The 17,714-nt window shown below is 34.9% G+C and overlaps 1 protein-coding gene across 1 annotated transcript in view; it reads left to right on the top strand.

The window, feature by feature from the left end:
• The window catches only part of BTAF1 (B-TFIID TATA-box binding protein associated factor 1), a 95,894-nt gene that overhangs the window by 60,525 nt on the left and 17,655 nt on the right, over positions 1-17,714 (top strand). The window contains exons 20-30 of the mRNA XM_077878414.1: positions 1,090-1,516; positions 2,798-2,988; positions 4,518-4,671; positions 4,752-4,861; positions 6,742-6,943; positions 7,869-8,017; positions 14,926-15,078; positions 15,282-15,403; positions 15,495-15,662; positions 17,285-17,362; positions 17,508-17,637. Coding sequence (XP_077734540.1) covers positions 1,090-1,516; positions 2,798-2,988; positions 4,518-4,671; positions 4,752-4,861; positions 6,742-6,943; positions 7,869-8,017; positions 14,926-15,078; positions 15,282-15,403; positions 15,495-15,662; positions 17,285-17,362; positions 17,508-17,637 — 1,884 coding nt within the window. The remainder of the gene's footprint in view (positions 1-1,089; positions 1,517-2,797; positions 2,989-4,517; positions 4,672-4,751; positions 4,862-6,741; positions 6,944-7,868; positions 8,018-14,925; positions 15,079-15,281; positions 15,404-15,494; positions 15,663-17,284; positions 17,363-17,507; positions 17,638-17,714) is intronic.

The following is a 17,714-nucleotide window of genomic DNA, read 5'->3' as shown; positions in this document are numbered from 1 at the left end:
ACATATCCATATAGTGTGGGATATTATTTGGCAAGAAAAGGGAAAGAAGTACTATATTCATTACTACAACATTGGTGAACTTTGAAAGCATTATGCTAAATGAAGGAAATCAGTCACTAAAGGTTACATACTGTATCAGTCCATTCATATGAAATGTCTAGAATAGGCAAATCTATAAAGTTAGAAAACAGATTAAATGGTTGCATAGGGTTAGAAAGAAATGAGTGATTACTAATAGGTATGAATTTTATTTTGGGGACAATGAACATGTTCTAAAATTGTGATGGTTGTAGGACTCTGAATAGAATAAAAATCATTGAATTGTACACTTTAAATGGGTGTATTTTTTGTGAATTATATCTCAAAATTGTTAAAGATGTATTGAGTTTTTTAATGTGGCTTGTAAAGTAATCTGATGTCACAGGGTTATAACTTTAGGCAGCTTTTGGTAAGTAGAATATTCATGACTATTGCAACAGTTTCTTTCCCTTTTTTTTTTTTTACACCTCCTACTCCCAGCATTTTCATGAGAAGGGAGGTCAAAGAAAGAATGAAAATAATCCAGTTAGCAATACTTAGCCACTTAGCAATAGCTGCCCCCCCCTGCCAAATTTCTAAGTTGAGAAGAATATTTTTCCCTGAAAAGTTTGTGAGATTTGGTATTTCTTAATTTAGTTTATATTTGTTGATAGCTTTCTCATTTCACCAAACTACTGTGTCGACATTCAATGTAATTTTCTCTTAAAGTCATTTGATATATTTAAAGGATAGATGATTTTGTTCTGTGTGTATAGTTGACACACCAGTGTTACATTAGTTTCAACTATAGGACTTAGCATAGGCAATGTAGTCAATGGTATTGTAATTAGTGTTGCAGGAAAACAGTCTTAAAGAATACAATGCTAATGTTACTCAGATTAAAATAAAATTTGATGTTGAGAGGTTTTAGACCTTTAGTTTTACTGTATACTAAAATAATACTAGATATTATGAAACAAAATTGAAGCAGAAAGCTTGCTGTTGCCCTTTAGTTTACAGACTATTTGGGATTGATGTCACTAATGATTTTTGATTTCTCTTTTTTAATAGGTCACTACTGTTTTTAATGAAGTCACATCATCTTTTGATTTGAATCCTCAAGTGTTACAGCAGTTAGATAGTAAACGACAGCAGGTCCACATGACAGTTACGGAGACCAACCAGGAGTGGCAAGTGCTGCAGTTGAGAGTGCATACTTTTGCTGCATGTGCGGTTGTGAGTTTGCAGCAGCTTCCAGAGAAATTAAATCCTATCATTAAGCCATTAATGGAAACAATTAAAAGAGAAGAGAATACACTAGTGCAGAACTATGCAGCTCAGTGCATAGCAAAACTACTTCAGCAGTGTACAACAAGGACACCCTGCCCCAATTCAAAAATTATTAAAAACCTCTGTAGCTCACTTTGTGTGGATCCATATCTAACTCCTTGTGTCACATGTCCAGTACCAACACAAAGCGGCCAGGACAATTCTAAAGGTATATATTTAAACTTTCATTTGGGGTAGAGAATTAACCACTTAAATTTGTTTTTATTTATTCATAGGTATCATTTAAACACAAATCCAGTTTATGTTAGAGCTCTTTCCTATTTTGCATATATTGGTAATCAGATAACAACCCTCTAAACTCAAACTACTCCTAAAAGACCTGATATTTCATATAAGATGATTGAAATCTGAGACAGGTGTTAACCTTTACACCTCTCTTTGAAGACCATCATTATAAGGTTTTAATGTTTAGGGCTAGGAAACTTAATTGTATCAAATGTTGAATAAAAATTCTTCCTATTGGGGCACCTGGGTGGCTTAGTGGTTGAGCATCTGCCTTTGACTCAGGTCATGATCCCAGGGTGCTGGGATTGAGTCCTGCATTGGGCTCTCCATGGGGAGCCTACTTCTTCTTCTGCCTGTGTTTCTGCCTCTCTCTGTCTGGGTCTCTCATAAATAAATAAAATCTTTAAAAAAAAATTCTTCCTATAAAACTCTGATTTCTCTAATTTAGTGCATGTTGTATAAGTGAATTCTATTATCTTTAGTAAATAATGCGTAACCATTCTGATTTCATCTGGAAAAAAATAATTGCTCTCTGCAGGCTAGTATCAAGGATGAATATTTTTTTACATGCCAGTCCTATATGATTTACTTTTTGTTTGTTTATAAGATTTTGCCAAAGCAAATTATTCAAAATGTAATAGATTTACAACTTTGGTACAGTATAGGTCTTAAAAAAATGTGAACAAACTGGAAGAAGAAAGTGGCATTTGGAATATCCACACCTTAAAACTATCATAGGATAACAGTCTCCCTTAGCCAACTCCTTGTGTTGTTTAAGCCAGTAATATTTTGCAGTGATCAATGTCAGGGTCTCAATTTATGGCGACTATGGACATTTCTTTTAGAGAGAACTTGCTTGCAGTGTTTTTTATTGTTTCTTTTTATGCCTAAAAGCAATCATTCATTTTTTAAAAATTATTAGACCTTAACTGAAGGCTCAAAATCATTCTTGCATGCCATATTTCTTATTAACATGATTCTGCAACTTTATATTAAGTATGATCCTATGCAAATATCAAAACATTTAATGTTGTAAATTATTGCTGTTTTGTTACCATTTCATTAGCCAAAGAAAATGTCATCAGCTTATCAAAATTGAGCCTTAAAGACATAGTTTTAAATATATGTTGTATCTCTTTTGGAGCAGGAAGCATTTGGTCACCTGTATTATACTTAAAAAGTTATTTACTTTTTTTCCTTTTAGGATCCAACTCTGAAAAAGATGGTATGCACCACACAGTCACCAAGCACAGAGGTATAATTACACTCTACAGACATCAGAAAGCTGCTTTTGCTATCACAAGTAGGCGAGGTCCTACCCCTAAAGCAGTGAAAGCTCAAATAGCAGATCTTCCTGCAGGAAGTAGTGGAAACATCCTTGTTGAACTTGATGAGGTAAATAATTGTTTTGGGTTTTTTTTGACTACTGTGATTTTTTAAACAAGAAGTCTTACAGATTGAGAGCTAAATATGAGCCTCCTTTATTGTATTTTATTTAATTTATTTTAATTTAATTTAACTTAATTTTTAAGATTTTTATTTATTTATTCATGAGAGACAGAGACAGAGAGGCAGAGACCCAAGCAGAGGGAGAGCAGGCTCCATGCAGGGAGCCTGATGTGGCACTGGATCCTGGGTCTCCAGGATCATGCCCTGGGCTGAAGGCAGGCACTAAACCACTGAGCCACCCAGGGATCCCTTTTATTGTATTTTTATATTTTTAAGTGAAAGATGTGGAATTAATAACCTTTTGTAGTATTCTCACATGATCTAGAAAAACTGCAAACTTCTTCAGATTTCTTTTGTTATTTAGTTAATAAGTATCAAATAATTATCACGTGGTTGACTTTTTAGTCAGCCTGAAATTTATTAAATGTGTGATACAAGATAGGGATCTAAATTTTTTTTTTTTTCAATATGAATAGCCAGTTATCCCACTGTTGAATCATTTCCTCCCTGGTTTATAATGATACCTCTGTTATATACTATGCTTCATATATGTATCTCTTTGGGCTTTCTTTTCTATTTCATTGGTCTGCTTGTTCTGTAGTACAATCTTCTTTAAAGATAATTTAACAAGTGTCTATTTTTTTTAAATGTTTGCGGTGACTGTATTAACAGTGGAATGATCTAGGTAGCTCCTTTGGTTGGCATGACATAGAAACTTACCTGGTTTAGCAATAAATTGTCAAAGCTAAAAGATGTGTATCTAATATATTTCTGAAAGATAGAGATATATTTTCAATTTCTTTTTAAATAAAAATCTTACCTTCTTACCTGTATTTCTTTTAAAATATTCTATGAATAGAATTTTTTTTACTAACTCTATTCTTCCCATAATAATTTTAATAAAAAATTTACTGTGATTTGGGTATTTATATCTCTGTGGTTTACATAGTTCTTCCTTAACTTAAAAAGTAATTTCAAAAATAAATGCATCTTTCTGGACGCACAGTTTTTTTGTATAATAATTAAATTATTGCTAAGTAAGAGGTTATTAATCCTGTGATTAGTTTAAACTGATGCTCTTATTGTATCCCTTAAGTGAATATAAATTTAAAGACAGATAATTTTCTCTCCTTATCTTCTCCCTAGCTGGTAAGTTTCTTTGGGGTAGAGGGAAGGAAAAAAAAAAACATGTCACTTAGAACTATCTCTAGAAACTGTCTATTCTTCTTTTCCTTATTTTTCAGTTCCAAAGAAGCATTTTACTTTGGATGGAAAAATCTAGTTTGGGGTTTTATGCCTATATAAATTTAAATATTAAAAGACATTTATAGTGATAAATAAGTTTATAGTTGCTTAATTGGTTAATAGTAACACCATGAATTTTTACGTGGTGACTTTTAAATTCTCTTAATAAAATTTAAAATGCATTAAACCTTTTTTTTTAAACTCTCTTATCAACTAACGTTTTATTTTAGGCCCAGAAGCCTTACCTGGTACAGCGAAGAGGTGCTGAGTTTGCCTTGACTACTATAGTGAAGCATTTTGGTGGTGAAATGGCAGTGAAGTTGCCACATCTGTGGGATGCTATGGTTGGTCCATTGAAGAATACAATCGACATAAATAATTTTGGTGTGTACATATTTTTCTGAGTTGGACTTTGAAAAATTATTTACAAGGTGATACACACTTAAATCAACATATTTTAACAGATGGAAAGTCCCTCTTGGAAAAGGGAGATGGTCCTGCCCAAGAATTGGTGAATTCTCTGCAAGTGTTTGAAACAGCAGCAGCGTCAATGGATTCTGAGCTTCATCCCTTGGTAACTAACTAATGCAAGTGTAGTTTTCTTCTAATAAAACAAGTGGTTTTATTAAAAAGTCCTAAGGCTTAAAAAGTAGAACTTTGATATCATCCCTAGTAATTGTATTTTCTTTATGTGGTATGACTAGATTCCTTCTTTATTGACAGCACATTTCTTGTGGGCTTTGAGGCAGACCTGGGCACATAAATGTTAGAAAACCCACTTTGAGGTTTTCTAGAATATGGGGCAGTGGGGACAAGGCTTTGATGACACACAAGCCAGGTGTAAACAGGAAAGAAAGCTACAGCCCTATTAATTTATGCTATATTTAATAATACAGCTCCAAGAAAGGAAGAGCACAAGTAATGAAATTTCTTCCTAAGATAAGTGTAAAGTTAGTGGAAGTTGAAGCTAGTCAGTGACAAAGAAAGAACATTGGTTTGTATTTTTTAACTATTAAAATAAATATTTCTGGGGTGCCTGGGTGGCTCAGTTAAGGTTAAGCATCTGCCTTCAGCTCAGATCATGATCTCAGGATCCTGGAATCTTGCCTTGCATCAGGCTCCCTGCTTAGTGGAGAGCCTCTTTCTTCCTCTCCATCTGTTGCTACTCCTGCTTGCGCGCGCGCTCTCTCTCTCTCTCTTGCAAATAAATAAGTAAAATCTTAAAAATATATATTTCTTAAAAAAAATTGTGAGAGGAGAAAAATAGACTAGAGAATTAAATGTTTTTTTTTCATAGAAGGAAGCAATATTCTTTCCATTTAACTGCAGTAGGAAGCTCTGCAATTTACAGCATTAAGTGTTAAGCTCCAATTTTCTATTCATTTTTTTTAAAGATTTTATTTATTTATTTATGATAGACACAGAGAGAGAGAGAGAGAGGCAGAGACACAGGCAGAAGGAGAAGCAGGCCCCATGCAGGGAGCCTGACGTGGGACTTGATCCTAGGACCCCAGGATCACACCGTGGGCCGAAGGCGGCGCTAAACTGTTGAGCCACCCAGGCTGCCCAATTTTCTATTCATATCTAAAAGAAAAGGGTGAATCTAGGAGAAAGAGTCAAACAAAACTTTTCTGTTTATATACAGTTATGAAGTTATATTTTTATACTTCATAAGTTTCGCTGATTTATCATTGGTAGAGAAGGGCAGAATCCATCTATAAAGTTAAAGAAACTCTTACTTTTTCTATGATCAGCTTAACATTCATCTGAGCTGTAAGGCTAGTCTATTGAGCATATATCTGATTCTCATCAGATGAGTTCTAGTATTCCATGCAGCAGGCATTTATTAATGAGATATATTGTGTTACTGTGATCATAATGTCTATGGTAAGCCAGAAAGTTAAAGTGGAATATACCTACCAAAGGATGGTGCCTAGAACAAGATCAGGATCACTCAACCCAGTGAATAAAAAGTATGTATGTAGGAGTACCAGGCTGGCTCAGTTAGTAGAGCATGTGACTCTTGATCTTGTCATGAGTTCTGCCTCACATTAGGCATAGAGCTTACTTGAGGGGGAAAAAAAGTATGTACCTAAACCTAAGCCAGAGCTACCAAATTGGGAGGGAGACTGGTGATGTGTGGTGTCATTTCTCTAGCCTCAGAAGGAGAGTCTTAACAGATACCTTTTCATGTGCACCCTGATGTCTTAAGATAAGAACAGGAGAAGTTCTGCAACTTTTATTTTAAGTAGAGTTTCAGTACCTTAGTTCAGATTTAGATAAATTTTTTTGTTGAGGATGTTTTTACAATAATGTTTGAAGTAATTGGAGATATTCTTGGATTTAGAGTCATTTAGAACATCAAGAACCTCTGAGTATGGGCTATAATAGTTATATTTTAAATGATAGATCCCTTATTGAATATTCTGATTGTCTTAAACTTTTTATTTTTAGTTGGTACAGCATTTGCCTCATCTTTATATGTGCCTTCAGTACCCCAGCACTGCAGTGAGGCACATGGCTGCTCGTTGTGTAGGCATCATGAGCAAAATAGCTACCATGGAAACAATGAATATTTTTTTGGAGAAGGTTCTTCCATGGCTGGGAGCAATTGATGACAATATCAAACAGGAGGGTGCAATTGAAGCACTTGCATGTATCCTTTATGATTTTTACAAACTTCAGAAATTATATTCATTTTATTTAAGGATGACTAAAATAAAATTATTTAAATGTTCATAAGTAACCTGTCTTGTTCCAAAATAAAACTACTTTGTTATATTTTATTTTGAAGTATCTTTATATTACATTATAAATACATTATAAAAATATATTTACATTTAATTTGAAAATATTCACAGTTTGAAGAATTGCTATTTAAGAGATTTTTTTAATCATCAAAAATAATTTTAGGTACTTTATGAAATATATTTCTGGTAACTGACATTGGTATATAATCAGTATTGTATTAGTACTAATCAGATACTTGTATGTAGTCCATATATTATAAACATGTTTGCAAAGTTGATTATGTGGATGGAAAATGACTAACTGTACTAAATAAGTAGAGATACACAGGCAAGCTTTTTGCTATGAGTACCATAGTATCTATTGACATTCTTTAATTCAAAGTATCTGAAAGATGTTTCTGAGAGCAAGAAATATGGATGGAGATCAAATCAGTAGATACCGGATCAGAAATGCTGAAGATTTGAGGAGGACTGAACTTACTGGGCCTTGCTGTGTCCAGTTTATGATTGTCAGGGTCATGGTGGGAAATTTGGAATTAATCTTTGAGTGACATTGAATTGTGCTACCTTGCTTGCAGTGTAACTCATTTTATTTTGGTATTGGAATTCTAGGAACTTGCAAGAATTTCTCTATGAGAAAAACCTGATTAAAATTTCTTCCAACCTCTCTCAGATGAAAAACCCAATTTTATGGTCTTAAGAGAAAGTTACATAATATTTACAAAGGAGGAACAGTGTACAAATGCTGTTAGAAGTTACAATCTTGATATATCTGTTTGTGAAAGCATTTACCTCAAAACAGTTTGGAAATTTCCTTAATAACTTAATCAGGTGTAATGGAACAACTGGATGTTGGTATTGTTCCATATATTGTCCTTTTAGTTGTGCCTGTGTTGGGAAGAATGAGTGATCAGACAGACAGTGTAAGATTCATGGCTACACAGTGCTTTGCAACACTAATTAGACTCATGCCACTTGAGGTAAGTTGAAGTACTTGGTTTACAGACTTAAATGTTTTCTGTAACTTCATCTGTAATGTAATTCTTTTAGAATGATGTCAGGTGAAAAAAATATCATGAATATGTTTATAAGCATTAGGATATAAATTTTATATTTTAATGGATATAAATATTTATATTTTCAACATAGGGTTTTAAGTAAAACTGTGGTTCCTAAAAGAATGATCATTTATTGATGCTATTCTAGAAACAGAATTGTTCCCAAGTATCCCTGATAACTTCTAGGTAAAGATTGTGTGCCAAAGTTTACATGCAAGGTAAATTTAAGGGATGATAATTGAAAGTGTAAAAAGCAAATGAAGTGTCTTTGGAAGTGTGGAGAAAGCAAACTAGAAGGTTGGTTGGAGACTTTTGGAATATACTCATGGGCTGGAAATAATATATGTGGCCAGTGCAGGAAGTAAGTGACTTGAAGTAAGGGAAGGGCCAGGACCCTGCCCATAACTGCTTAACATATTTTGATGGGATTTTTATAATTCAGGAAATTCAGTGTGTATCAATTGTTCCTTTTTACGGCTAAATAGTATTCCATTGTATGGCTATACCATGTTTTGTTTATCTACTTACCAGTTGATGGACTTGTGAATTTTGTTATCACCTTTTGATAGTTAACAAGTAATGCTACTATGAACATGCACTTAAAAGTCTTTGTGTGGATATATGCTTTTATATCTTTTGAGCAGATATCTAGAAATGGAATTACTGGGTCATATGATGTTGAACTTTTTGAGAAATTGCCAAGTCATTTTTCTAAGTAACTGTACCATTTTACATTTCTACTGCAAAGTATGAACATAAGTTGGATAGCTTCTATAAAAAAAAGTTTGGCTATGTCTGCTGAAGTTGAAGTTTCCTATCCCAGTAACCCAGCAAATTCATCCTAGATATATGGCCTAGAGAAATTCATACACATGTACCAAGACATTTATCCTTAAGAATATTTATCATAGCAGTAGTCTGACACCACTCAAATGTTATCACCAGTGGAGTAGAGGTGTTAACTGGATAACTATGGTGGGGGTGATGATGATACTACGTAAGAATGAATAAAGTAGAAAAACAACAATATTAATCTTTCACATAAGATTCCATTTTTATGAAGTTCAAAATAGATAAAAGTACATGGAATGCATACTTACTTGATAAAGGCATAAAGAAAAGTAAGAAAGGTTGCCTTGAAAGTCAGTAAAGTGGTTACCTTTTGGGGAAAGGAGAGTGGGTTATCACTGAGAAGGAGCATATGGGATCTTCTAGGATTATGGCAGGGCTGTTTTTATTGATTTGCTAATGGTTATAAAGTTGTTTTTATAAAATGGTACATTTATTTATATATTTCTCTACATGGTTTATTCCACAATAAAAAGTATTAAAATAACTACCATTACAAAAAAAAAAAAAAATAGGCTACTATATGGAAAGGCACAAGTTATTTCCCGAATAGTTTCCATCCTCTGCTTCCTAGGTCTTATTCATATTTTCAAATTCTTGGTCCTTGGATCGTCTTTGTAAACTAAATTGTCAGTCCCCTTGGTCCTTTCCCATTTTGGAATCAATGAGTGATAGGAAACCATCATGTGTTCTTTTTTTTTTTTTTTTTTTTAATTTTTTAAATTTATTTATGATAGTCACAGAGAGAGAGAAAGAGAGAGAGGCAGAGACATAGGCAGAGGGAGAAGCAGGCTCCATGCACCGGGAGCCTGATGTGGGATTCGATCCCGGGTCTCCAGGATCGCGCCCTGGGCCAAAGGCAGGCGCCAAACCGCTGCGCCACCCAGGGATCCCCCATCATGTGTTCTTTGAGGAAAAGAGTAGATGCTGAAAACAGTGTTTTAAGAAAATTAATTTAACAGTCGAAAGCTTAATAGCTGTTAGGAAAATCAGTTTAGTAGTTATTTATGGATTAGAATGGAAGTACCCCAAAACAGAGCCCAATCCATTGTGAGGTTATAGTCTTTTTTTATTAATTTTATTTTTGAAGTAATCTCCACATCCAGCTCTAACTTACAACCCTGAGATCAAGAGTCGCACGTTCTACCAATGTGCCCCAAGTCTTTTTTTTTTTTTTTAAGGGTATACTAACAATATTTGATAAACAGATTGGCAAAGTAAAGAGACTTTGACCATTAGAGATTGAGAAAAGTTTAGTAAACTTCTCTATGTTGTCAAAAATGATAAGAATGTGATCCATATTTTACTTTTGGCTATGATAGAAAAACAGTGACCAGGGCACCTGACTGGCTCAATTGGTAGAGCATGCAACTCTTGATCTACGGATTGTAAGTTCAAGTCCCATGTTGGGAGATTACTTAAAAATAAGATCTTTAAAAAGAAAATAGAGGGATGCCTGGGTGGCTCAGTGGTTGAGCGTCTGCCTTTGGCTCAGGGTGTGTAATCCTGGGGTCCTGGGATGGAGTCCCGCATTGGGCTCCCTGGAGGGGGCTTGCTTCTCCCTCTGCCTCTCTCTGCCTCTCTCTGTGTGTCTCTCATGAGTAAATAAATAAAAAATCTTAAAAAAAAGAGAGAAAAAGAAAATAGAAAATCAGATTTTTCCTCCCATCTTAACTAGAAGACTAGACAAAATGAATCCAAAAGTGATTTCAGATATTAACTGGCAACATGAAATAGTAATTCATGGGAGAAGAGAAACAAATGGAGTATCCTACCTTGCTTTCTGGAGTGGGATTCAGGCCATAGGACAAGGAAGTGAAAACTAAACTGAGCTTTCACAGTCTCACCAAGTTCAAATGGTCAATCATTCAGAGCATAGGTTAAGACAAGAAGGCTAGAATTTATAACACAGAGTACCCAAAAAGAAGTTGCTGCACAGAGAAGAAGCTCCAGAAGTACACACTAGGGCCGAGTATTCATCTGGGTATATGTGTGTTTGAGACTAGAAGAAGAAAAATGATGGAAAGGAGTAGGTGGAAGAATTCCCAAAGCTCAGAAAGGGCCAGGAATAGTTTGTTTCCACCAAGCTGAATCAGAAGATCTTCCACCATTTAGAGCATTAACTAAATACAGTCTTTAGAAGTATATTGCCTGAGTGTGTTGTAGGATCAGATTAGCCCTTGACAAAATGCTTATTTGAACTTCCCTTAACAAAGCTTTAAAACCTTAATGGGTAGCCTGGGTGGCTCAGCGGACCGCCTTCAGCCCAGGGTGTGATCCTGGAGACCTGGGTTTGAGTCCCACACCAGGCTCCCTGCATGGAGCCTGTTTCTTCTCCCAATGCCTGTGTCTCTGCCTCTCTCTCTCTGTCTCTCATGAATAAATAAAATCTTAAAAAAAAAAAAAAAAAAACAATCCTTAAAAGGGAGATCAAATGATTTCAAGGGGACGCCTGGGTGGCTCAGCGGTTGGGCGTCTGCCTTCGGCTCAGGGTGTGATCCTGGAGTCCCTGGATCGAGTCCCACATTGGGCTCCCTGCATGGAGCCTGCTTCTCCCTGTGCCTCTGCCTCTGTCTCTCGTGAATGAATAAATAAAATCTTAAAAAAAAAAAAAATCATTTCAAGTAACTTAAACTGCACCCTAGAAAATGACTCTAAAATATTAAAACCAAAAAACTCCAGCATCCAATAATGTAAATGAAGTTTAGCACTCACCAAAAAATGACAAGATATGAAAATATATCCAATAACCGTTAGAAAAGTCCATCAATAGAAACAGACCCTGAAGTGACCTAGATAATAGAACTAGTAGACAAGGACATTAAAATATACCCTATATGTTCAAGAAGGCAGAGGAAAGCATGAATGTAATGAACAAAGTGGAAGATAAAAGAACAAACCAAGTTGAACTTGTTGAAATGAAAAATACAATTACAAATAAAAACACACTATATGGGATTAATAGCAGGTTGGGTACTACAAAAGAAAAGATTACTAAGTTTGAAGATGTTGCAGTAGAAGCAAGAATGTCATGCAAATATATTCCTATTCTACTCTATCTTGATTTCCTCTGTTATATCTTCACAGGAAGAACATGTACTTTTCTGAAATATATACTGAAAAGGATTCAGGGAATATCAGCCAGTGATTTTGACAAATGCTCTAATTCCCTGCATTATTAGTAACTGTTGCTGATTTTATAGGAGTTGGAATGAGGAAAATACAGGAAGAGTTACTGGCACTGCATATTTATGACTCTTAGGCTTTGGGTTTTGTTGGTAGGGAGTGGACCTTGTTAGATGGCCTTATAGCTGGTTGTCCCTTATCAAAAATTCCATGAAGACAGATGTTTGAAAATTTTGTTATTTCTTTGTAAAGCATTGTCCAGAAAGGCCTCATTTTGATGATTATCATTATGCTATTAGATGTGCTAAAGTATTAGTTTCTATCTTACTAGAGTTATTAAAACCTTTTGAAAATATAGCACATAGTTACTTTAAAAAATCAATAAATATACTTCCTTCCTCTGATACTATTTCTCATGTTATATGGAATATATATTTTAATTGACTTTAATTGAAATTATGTTTGCAGAATTTTACTCCCCCCACTGCCCCAAGAAATTTACATTTTTCTTTTTTTTTTTTTTAAGATTTTATTTATTTATTCATGAGAGACACAGAGAGAGAGAGAGAGAGAGAGGCAGAGACACAGGAAGAGGGAGAAGCAGGCTCCATGCAGGGAGCCTGACGTGGGACTCGATCCAGGGTCTCCAGGATCATGCCCTGGACTGAAGGTGGTGCTAAACCCCTGAGCCACCCAGGCTGCCCGAATTTTACATTTCTTATCTTTAGAGACACCATAGGGTAGTAGTACTCAAACTTTTTGGTCTGAGGATCTCACTACATTCTTAAAAATTAAAGACCCCAAAGAGCTTTTATCATATTTTCTATAATAGAAATTAAAACTGAGAAGTGTAAAAAAGATTAATTCATTTAATAAGCCCATTGGATGTTACCATCAAAAATATTACCATCAGTAATATTTTTTAAATGAAAAATAACTTTTTTCTAAAACAAAAGTAAGTGAGAAGAGTGATATTGTTTGACATGTTTGCATATTTCTCTTATGCCTGGTCTAATAGATAGCTGGATTTGCTTGGGCATTCACTCTGTTGCAACATGTTTCTCTGGTTGAGGTATATCAAGAAAGTCAAACCTCAGGGATAGGTAGTCAGAAAAGTGAACAGTATTTGACAGCCTTTCCAGATAATTGTGGATATTCTTTTATCTGATAGCATACCAAAGTTCAAAAAGAGAAAACTTACTAAATTTATGTGCAGTGTGGAATATGAAATCCTATCAATGAATGTAAAATCTCTCATTAAAATTTATTGATTTCTCTTACACTTTTGAATAGATCTTTTACCCATACATGTTTTTTGACATCAGCGTTGGTCATTTGGAAAATATTAGTTCACAGAGTTATGTAAATCTTTTAAAGTTAGTATATTTTAAAATTAGTATATTTCGTTGTAAAATAGCAAAAAATCAGGGCAGCCCCGGTGGCCCAGCGGTTTAGTGCCACCTTCAGCCTGGGGTGTGATCCTGGAGACCCAGGATCGAGTCCCAAGTCAGGCTCCCTGCATGGAGCCTGCTTCTCTCTCTGCCTGTGTCTCTGCCTCTCTCTCTCTCTCTCTCTCTCTCTCTGTCATGAATAAATAAATAAAATAAAAAAGATGAAAAAAACCAAAAAATCAGATTCATAATATCACCAACAGAAAATTCCTTTTAAGTATTGGGAAGCTTATCCTTATGCTCAAGCTTACAGTGCTATTTCTTTTGGAAGATTGAATTTTATGACTAACAACAAGTTATGTCAGTTTTCCTTGAAGTGACAAATTTATTTTTTGAGAAAATGTTGGCCAAGCAGGCAACTCAGAATAACTGTAGTTATAGGTCAGTCCATTTGAGTAAAACGTTGTTCTGTGAAAAATAGCTCAGTCAGATCATAATTTAAACAGTGCTTTTCCTCAGCATATTGTATTTTGAAATGCAGCAAATGTGTTTTATGTGTACTTCACCTTTTATTGCACATGTTAAAAAGTGTGCATTCAAGGGTTGGGGTCTAATAAAATAATTTTTACTGCTTTAACTGAAACTGGCTTTAAAAAAAATGCTGGTTTATAGCTGTAACACAGTGACTACTGGTACATTTAGTGCTGTTGCCTTGATTCTTTCTGAGACATAAGCAGTTTTGCCTGCCATTATTTTGCAGCATCAGTGCAAATGTCAACACAGTGAAAAAAGCAAACAGTGTCTTTTATTATGAAATAGCTTTGACCTGAATGATCCTTTGAAAAAGTTTTGGGGATCCTGAGGGAATCTGCAGCCTACATTTTGAGAACCAATATTGTAACACTAAAATTGAGAAGCTCCAGTAACAGCATTGTATTTAAAATAAGCTTGGCAGTTCTATCTGCCTCTTTATCAAGTAATGCCTGGTATGGGAGGGGAAAAAAATAACTGTTCTTTAAAATACCTCAAATGTGTTTATTTAGTAGTCTTATAGCAATTTTAATACCAGTCACATTTAAACTGTTGTCCAGTCTTTAAAATTTTGTTATTGGGGCACCTGGGTGGCTTCAGTTGGTTAAACATCTGACTTCGGCTCATGTCGTGATCTCAGAGACATGGGATTGAGCCCAGCATCAGGCTTTGCATGCAGCAGGGAGTCTGTTTCTCCCTCTTCCTCTGCCACCACACCCGCGGGCCCCCTCCCCCCCAACTTGTGTGCTCACTTGCATGTGTATTCTCTCTCAAGATCTTTAAAAATATATTACTTATGTTTATTTATTACTATTTTTGAATAATTTTTTTCCGTGTTTATATTTTGAGAAGACTTAAATTATTGCATAATCTGAGTATGAAAACATTAACTATGGTAAATAGTTTTAATATACTTTTAAAAACTCACTTCAGGCAGGCATTCCAGACCCTCCAAATATGTCAGAAGAACTAATCCAATTGAAAGCCAAGGAGCGACACTTTTTGGAGCAATTATTAGATGGGAAAAAATTAGAAAATTATAAAATACCAGTACCCATCAATGCTGAACTCAGAAAATATCAGCAGGTAAAGTTTTATACTTACCTTATAGATCATGATTATTCCTTTCAATGTACCTTGAAGAATTTTTAAAATTGATTTAGTAAAATCTTGTGTTTAGTGTCTTTATACCTATTTTTCTTTTGCCTACAGAAATAAAAATTTTATAGGAAAAAATTTTTCATGATTTGTTCACATTTATAATTTTTCTCTTTCTCCCAACCTTTCAGGATGGTGTGAACTGGTTAGCATTTCTTAATAAGTATAAACTTCATGGAATTCTATGTGATGACATGGGTTTAGGAAAAACTTTACAGTCCATCTGCATTCTAGCAGGAGATCATTGTCATAGGTAATTTAAAATGTTATTTTTTGAAAAGAGCTTTCAGATGCTGAGAAATGTAAATAAGCCAATTAATTCATTGTGTTTTATTGTTGAAAAGGGCCCAAGAATATGCAAGATCAAAATTGGCAGAATGTATGCCACTTCCTTCTTTGGTGGTCTGTCCTCCAACATTAACAGGTCACTGGGTGGATGAAGTAGGTAAATTTTGCTCCAAAGAATATCTCAATCCATTACACTATACTGGACCTCCTACTGAAAGAATAAGGTAAGAACTATACAACAAAAAAATGTTTAATCTTTGCTTTAAGAACTTTAGAAGGGTAAAGTTTATTGAAAATGAATTCTAGTTTTTTGGTTGTCAGAAACTTTAACTTATTTAAGAAAGATGAATATACATTATAAAGGTATAATCAATGAAACCCATCAAAGTTTAAGGACTTTAGCCATTGTTAACAGTCAATTGGGTTTTCTAAGTATTTGACCTAGGAACCAAAGCCATTCTGTATGCTCTTCTTGGGAGCCTTGTGGTCATAATATATTTCTCTAAGAGCTCCCTCATCCCCAAAATGCTTTTGCTCCACAGTGGCTGCTCTGGCTGCCCTGATAACCATAGCATCACTAGAGTTCTATTAGCCTTACCCTTTTTCTCTTAAACTAGTACATCCCTTATGTTCCTAAATACAAATTTTGAAGAGCAGAATTTCATTTATTTCTGTTCATCTTTTAAAGCATGGGGAGTCATAGGTTGCTGATTAGTCTGTAGATTTGCTTCCCTTCTGTATCTGTAATAGTTAACATACACTAAGCATTTATTAGCCGGACGTTATTCTTAGTAGTTTTACATTTATGTAAAATTGTGTATTTGCACAATCACCATATGAGGTATGGTTATTATTTTTGTTCCCAGTTTGCAGATAAAAGCCTAAGACATGGGGCCTGGGTCCAAGGTCACACAGCTAATTAAATGGGCAGAGTGAGGATTTGAACACAGGCAAGTCAACAGCTTGCACTCTTAAAGAATTTACTGTAGTGTCTGTCAGAATTTCTTCATTTAAAAGTGAAAACTCAAACTAGCTTAAGCAAATAGGAAATTCGTTAATTCACTAAATTGAGAATTTTGGGGGTAATTTCTTGCTTCAGGCCCATCTAGATTGCTCTATTTGCTCTTCCTCCCCATACATAGCTTGTTTTTTGGTCTCTGCAGTTGTTGGATAAGATGACCATAGACAGGATGCTAGGTGGCTCAGTCAGTTGAGTGTGCAACTCTTGATCTCAGCTCAGGTCTATCTTGAAGTTGGGAGTTCAAGCCCTGCATTGGGCTCCATTGGACATGGAGCCTACTTAAAAAAACAAATCACCATAGACAGTCTTAAACCCACATTCTCTTAGCTTGGCAACTATAGTAAACAGAGATCTTCTCTCTTCTATCATGGTTATTATCAATACTGGAAGTGATTTGGATCATCCTCCCAAACCAGTCCTTATGGTCAGGAGATAAAATATTGTGATGAATGACTCAGCCTGGATCAGTATTCCATCTCTTTGGTGATTATGGGGACATGTGGCTCCCTCTTCCCCAGCACAGCATGGAGTTTGGAAGGAATAATGCCTTTAAAGAAGAGGTGTTAGCAGATAAAGTGTCCATCACAGTTTGAATCAGGTACCCACCTCTTTTCTAGTCAGACTGAGTTAGGCTAACAAGGCCAAGTCAAAAGAATAGTCTTCAGGTAGCAGGCTCATGGATGTAGAGCAGGCAAAAAGGAAAGTTGAATTTAGCAGGCACATTGAAAACACCTTGTCAGATGGTAGCTGTAATATCCCCTTTAAAGTTACATTATGGACTTCACAGATTGCTTGCTTCCTAATCTTACTTATTTTTAAATCTAGGTTACAGCATCAAGTAAAAAGGCACAATCTGATAGTGGCTTCATATGATGTTGTGAGAAATGACATAGATTTCTTTAGGTAAGAATTAAATTTTTTTTTCTTTAGAAAAATTTAGTATCAAAATTTGAAGAGAGTTAATATCTTCCTGTCTGAAAGACTCTTCATATAGTTCTTGCCATATTACTAAAAGATGGTAATTTTTTTTTTGCTTATTCTCCCTTAGAAATATTAAATTTAACTACTGTATTCTTGATGAAGGCCATGTCATCAAAAATGGAAAAACAAAATTGTCTAAAGCGGTAAAACAACTCACTGCTAATTATAGGATTATTCTTTCTGGAACACCAATCCAGGTGATTATGGACTGTTCTCTCTATATAGATTTGCCATGTGGAAAGAAGACTTGACATTTGGCAGGGATTTAAGGAAG

Source organism: Canis aureus, chromosome 29, assembly GCF_053574225.1.
Source record: "Canis aureus isolate CA01 chromosome 29, VMU_Caureus_v.1.0, whole genome shotgun sequence".
NCBI lineage: Eukaryota > Metazoa > Chordata > Mammalia > Carnivora > Canidae > Canis > Canis aureus.
The sequence above is the reverse complement of the archived record's forward strand: the minus strand, read 5'-3'. Positions and strand labels throughout refer to the sequence as shown.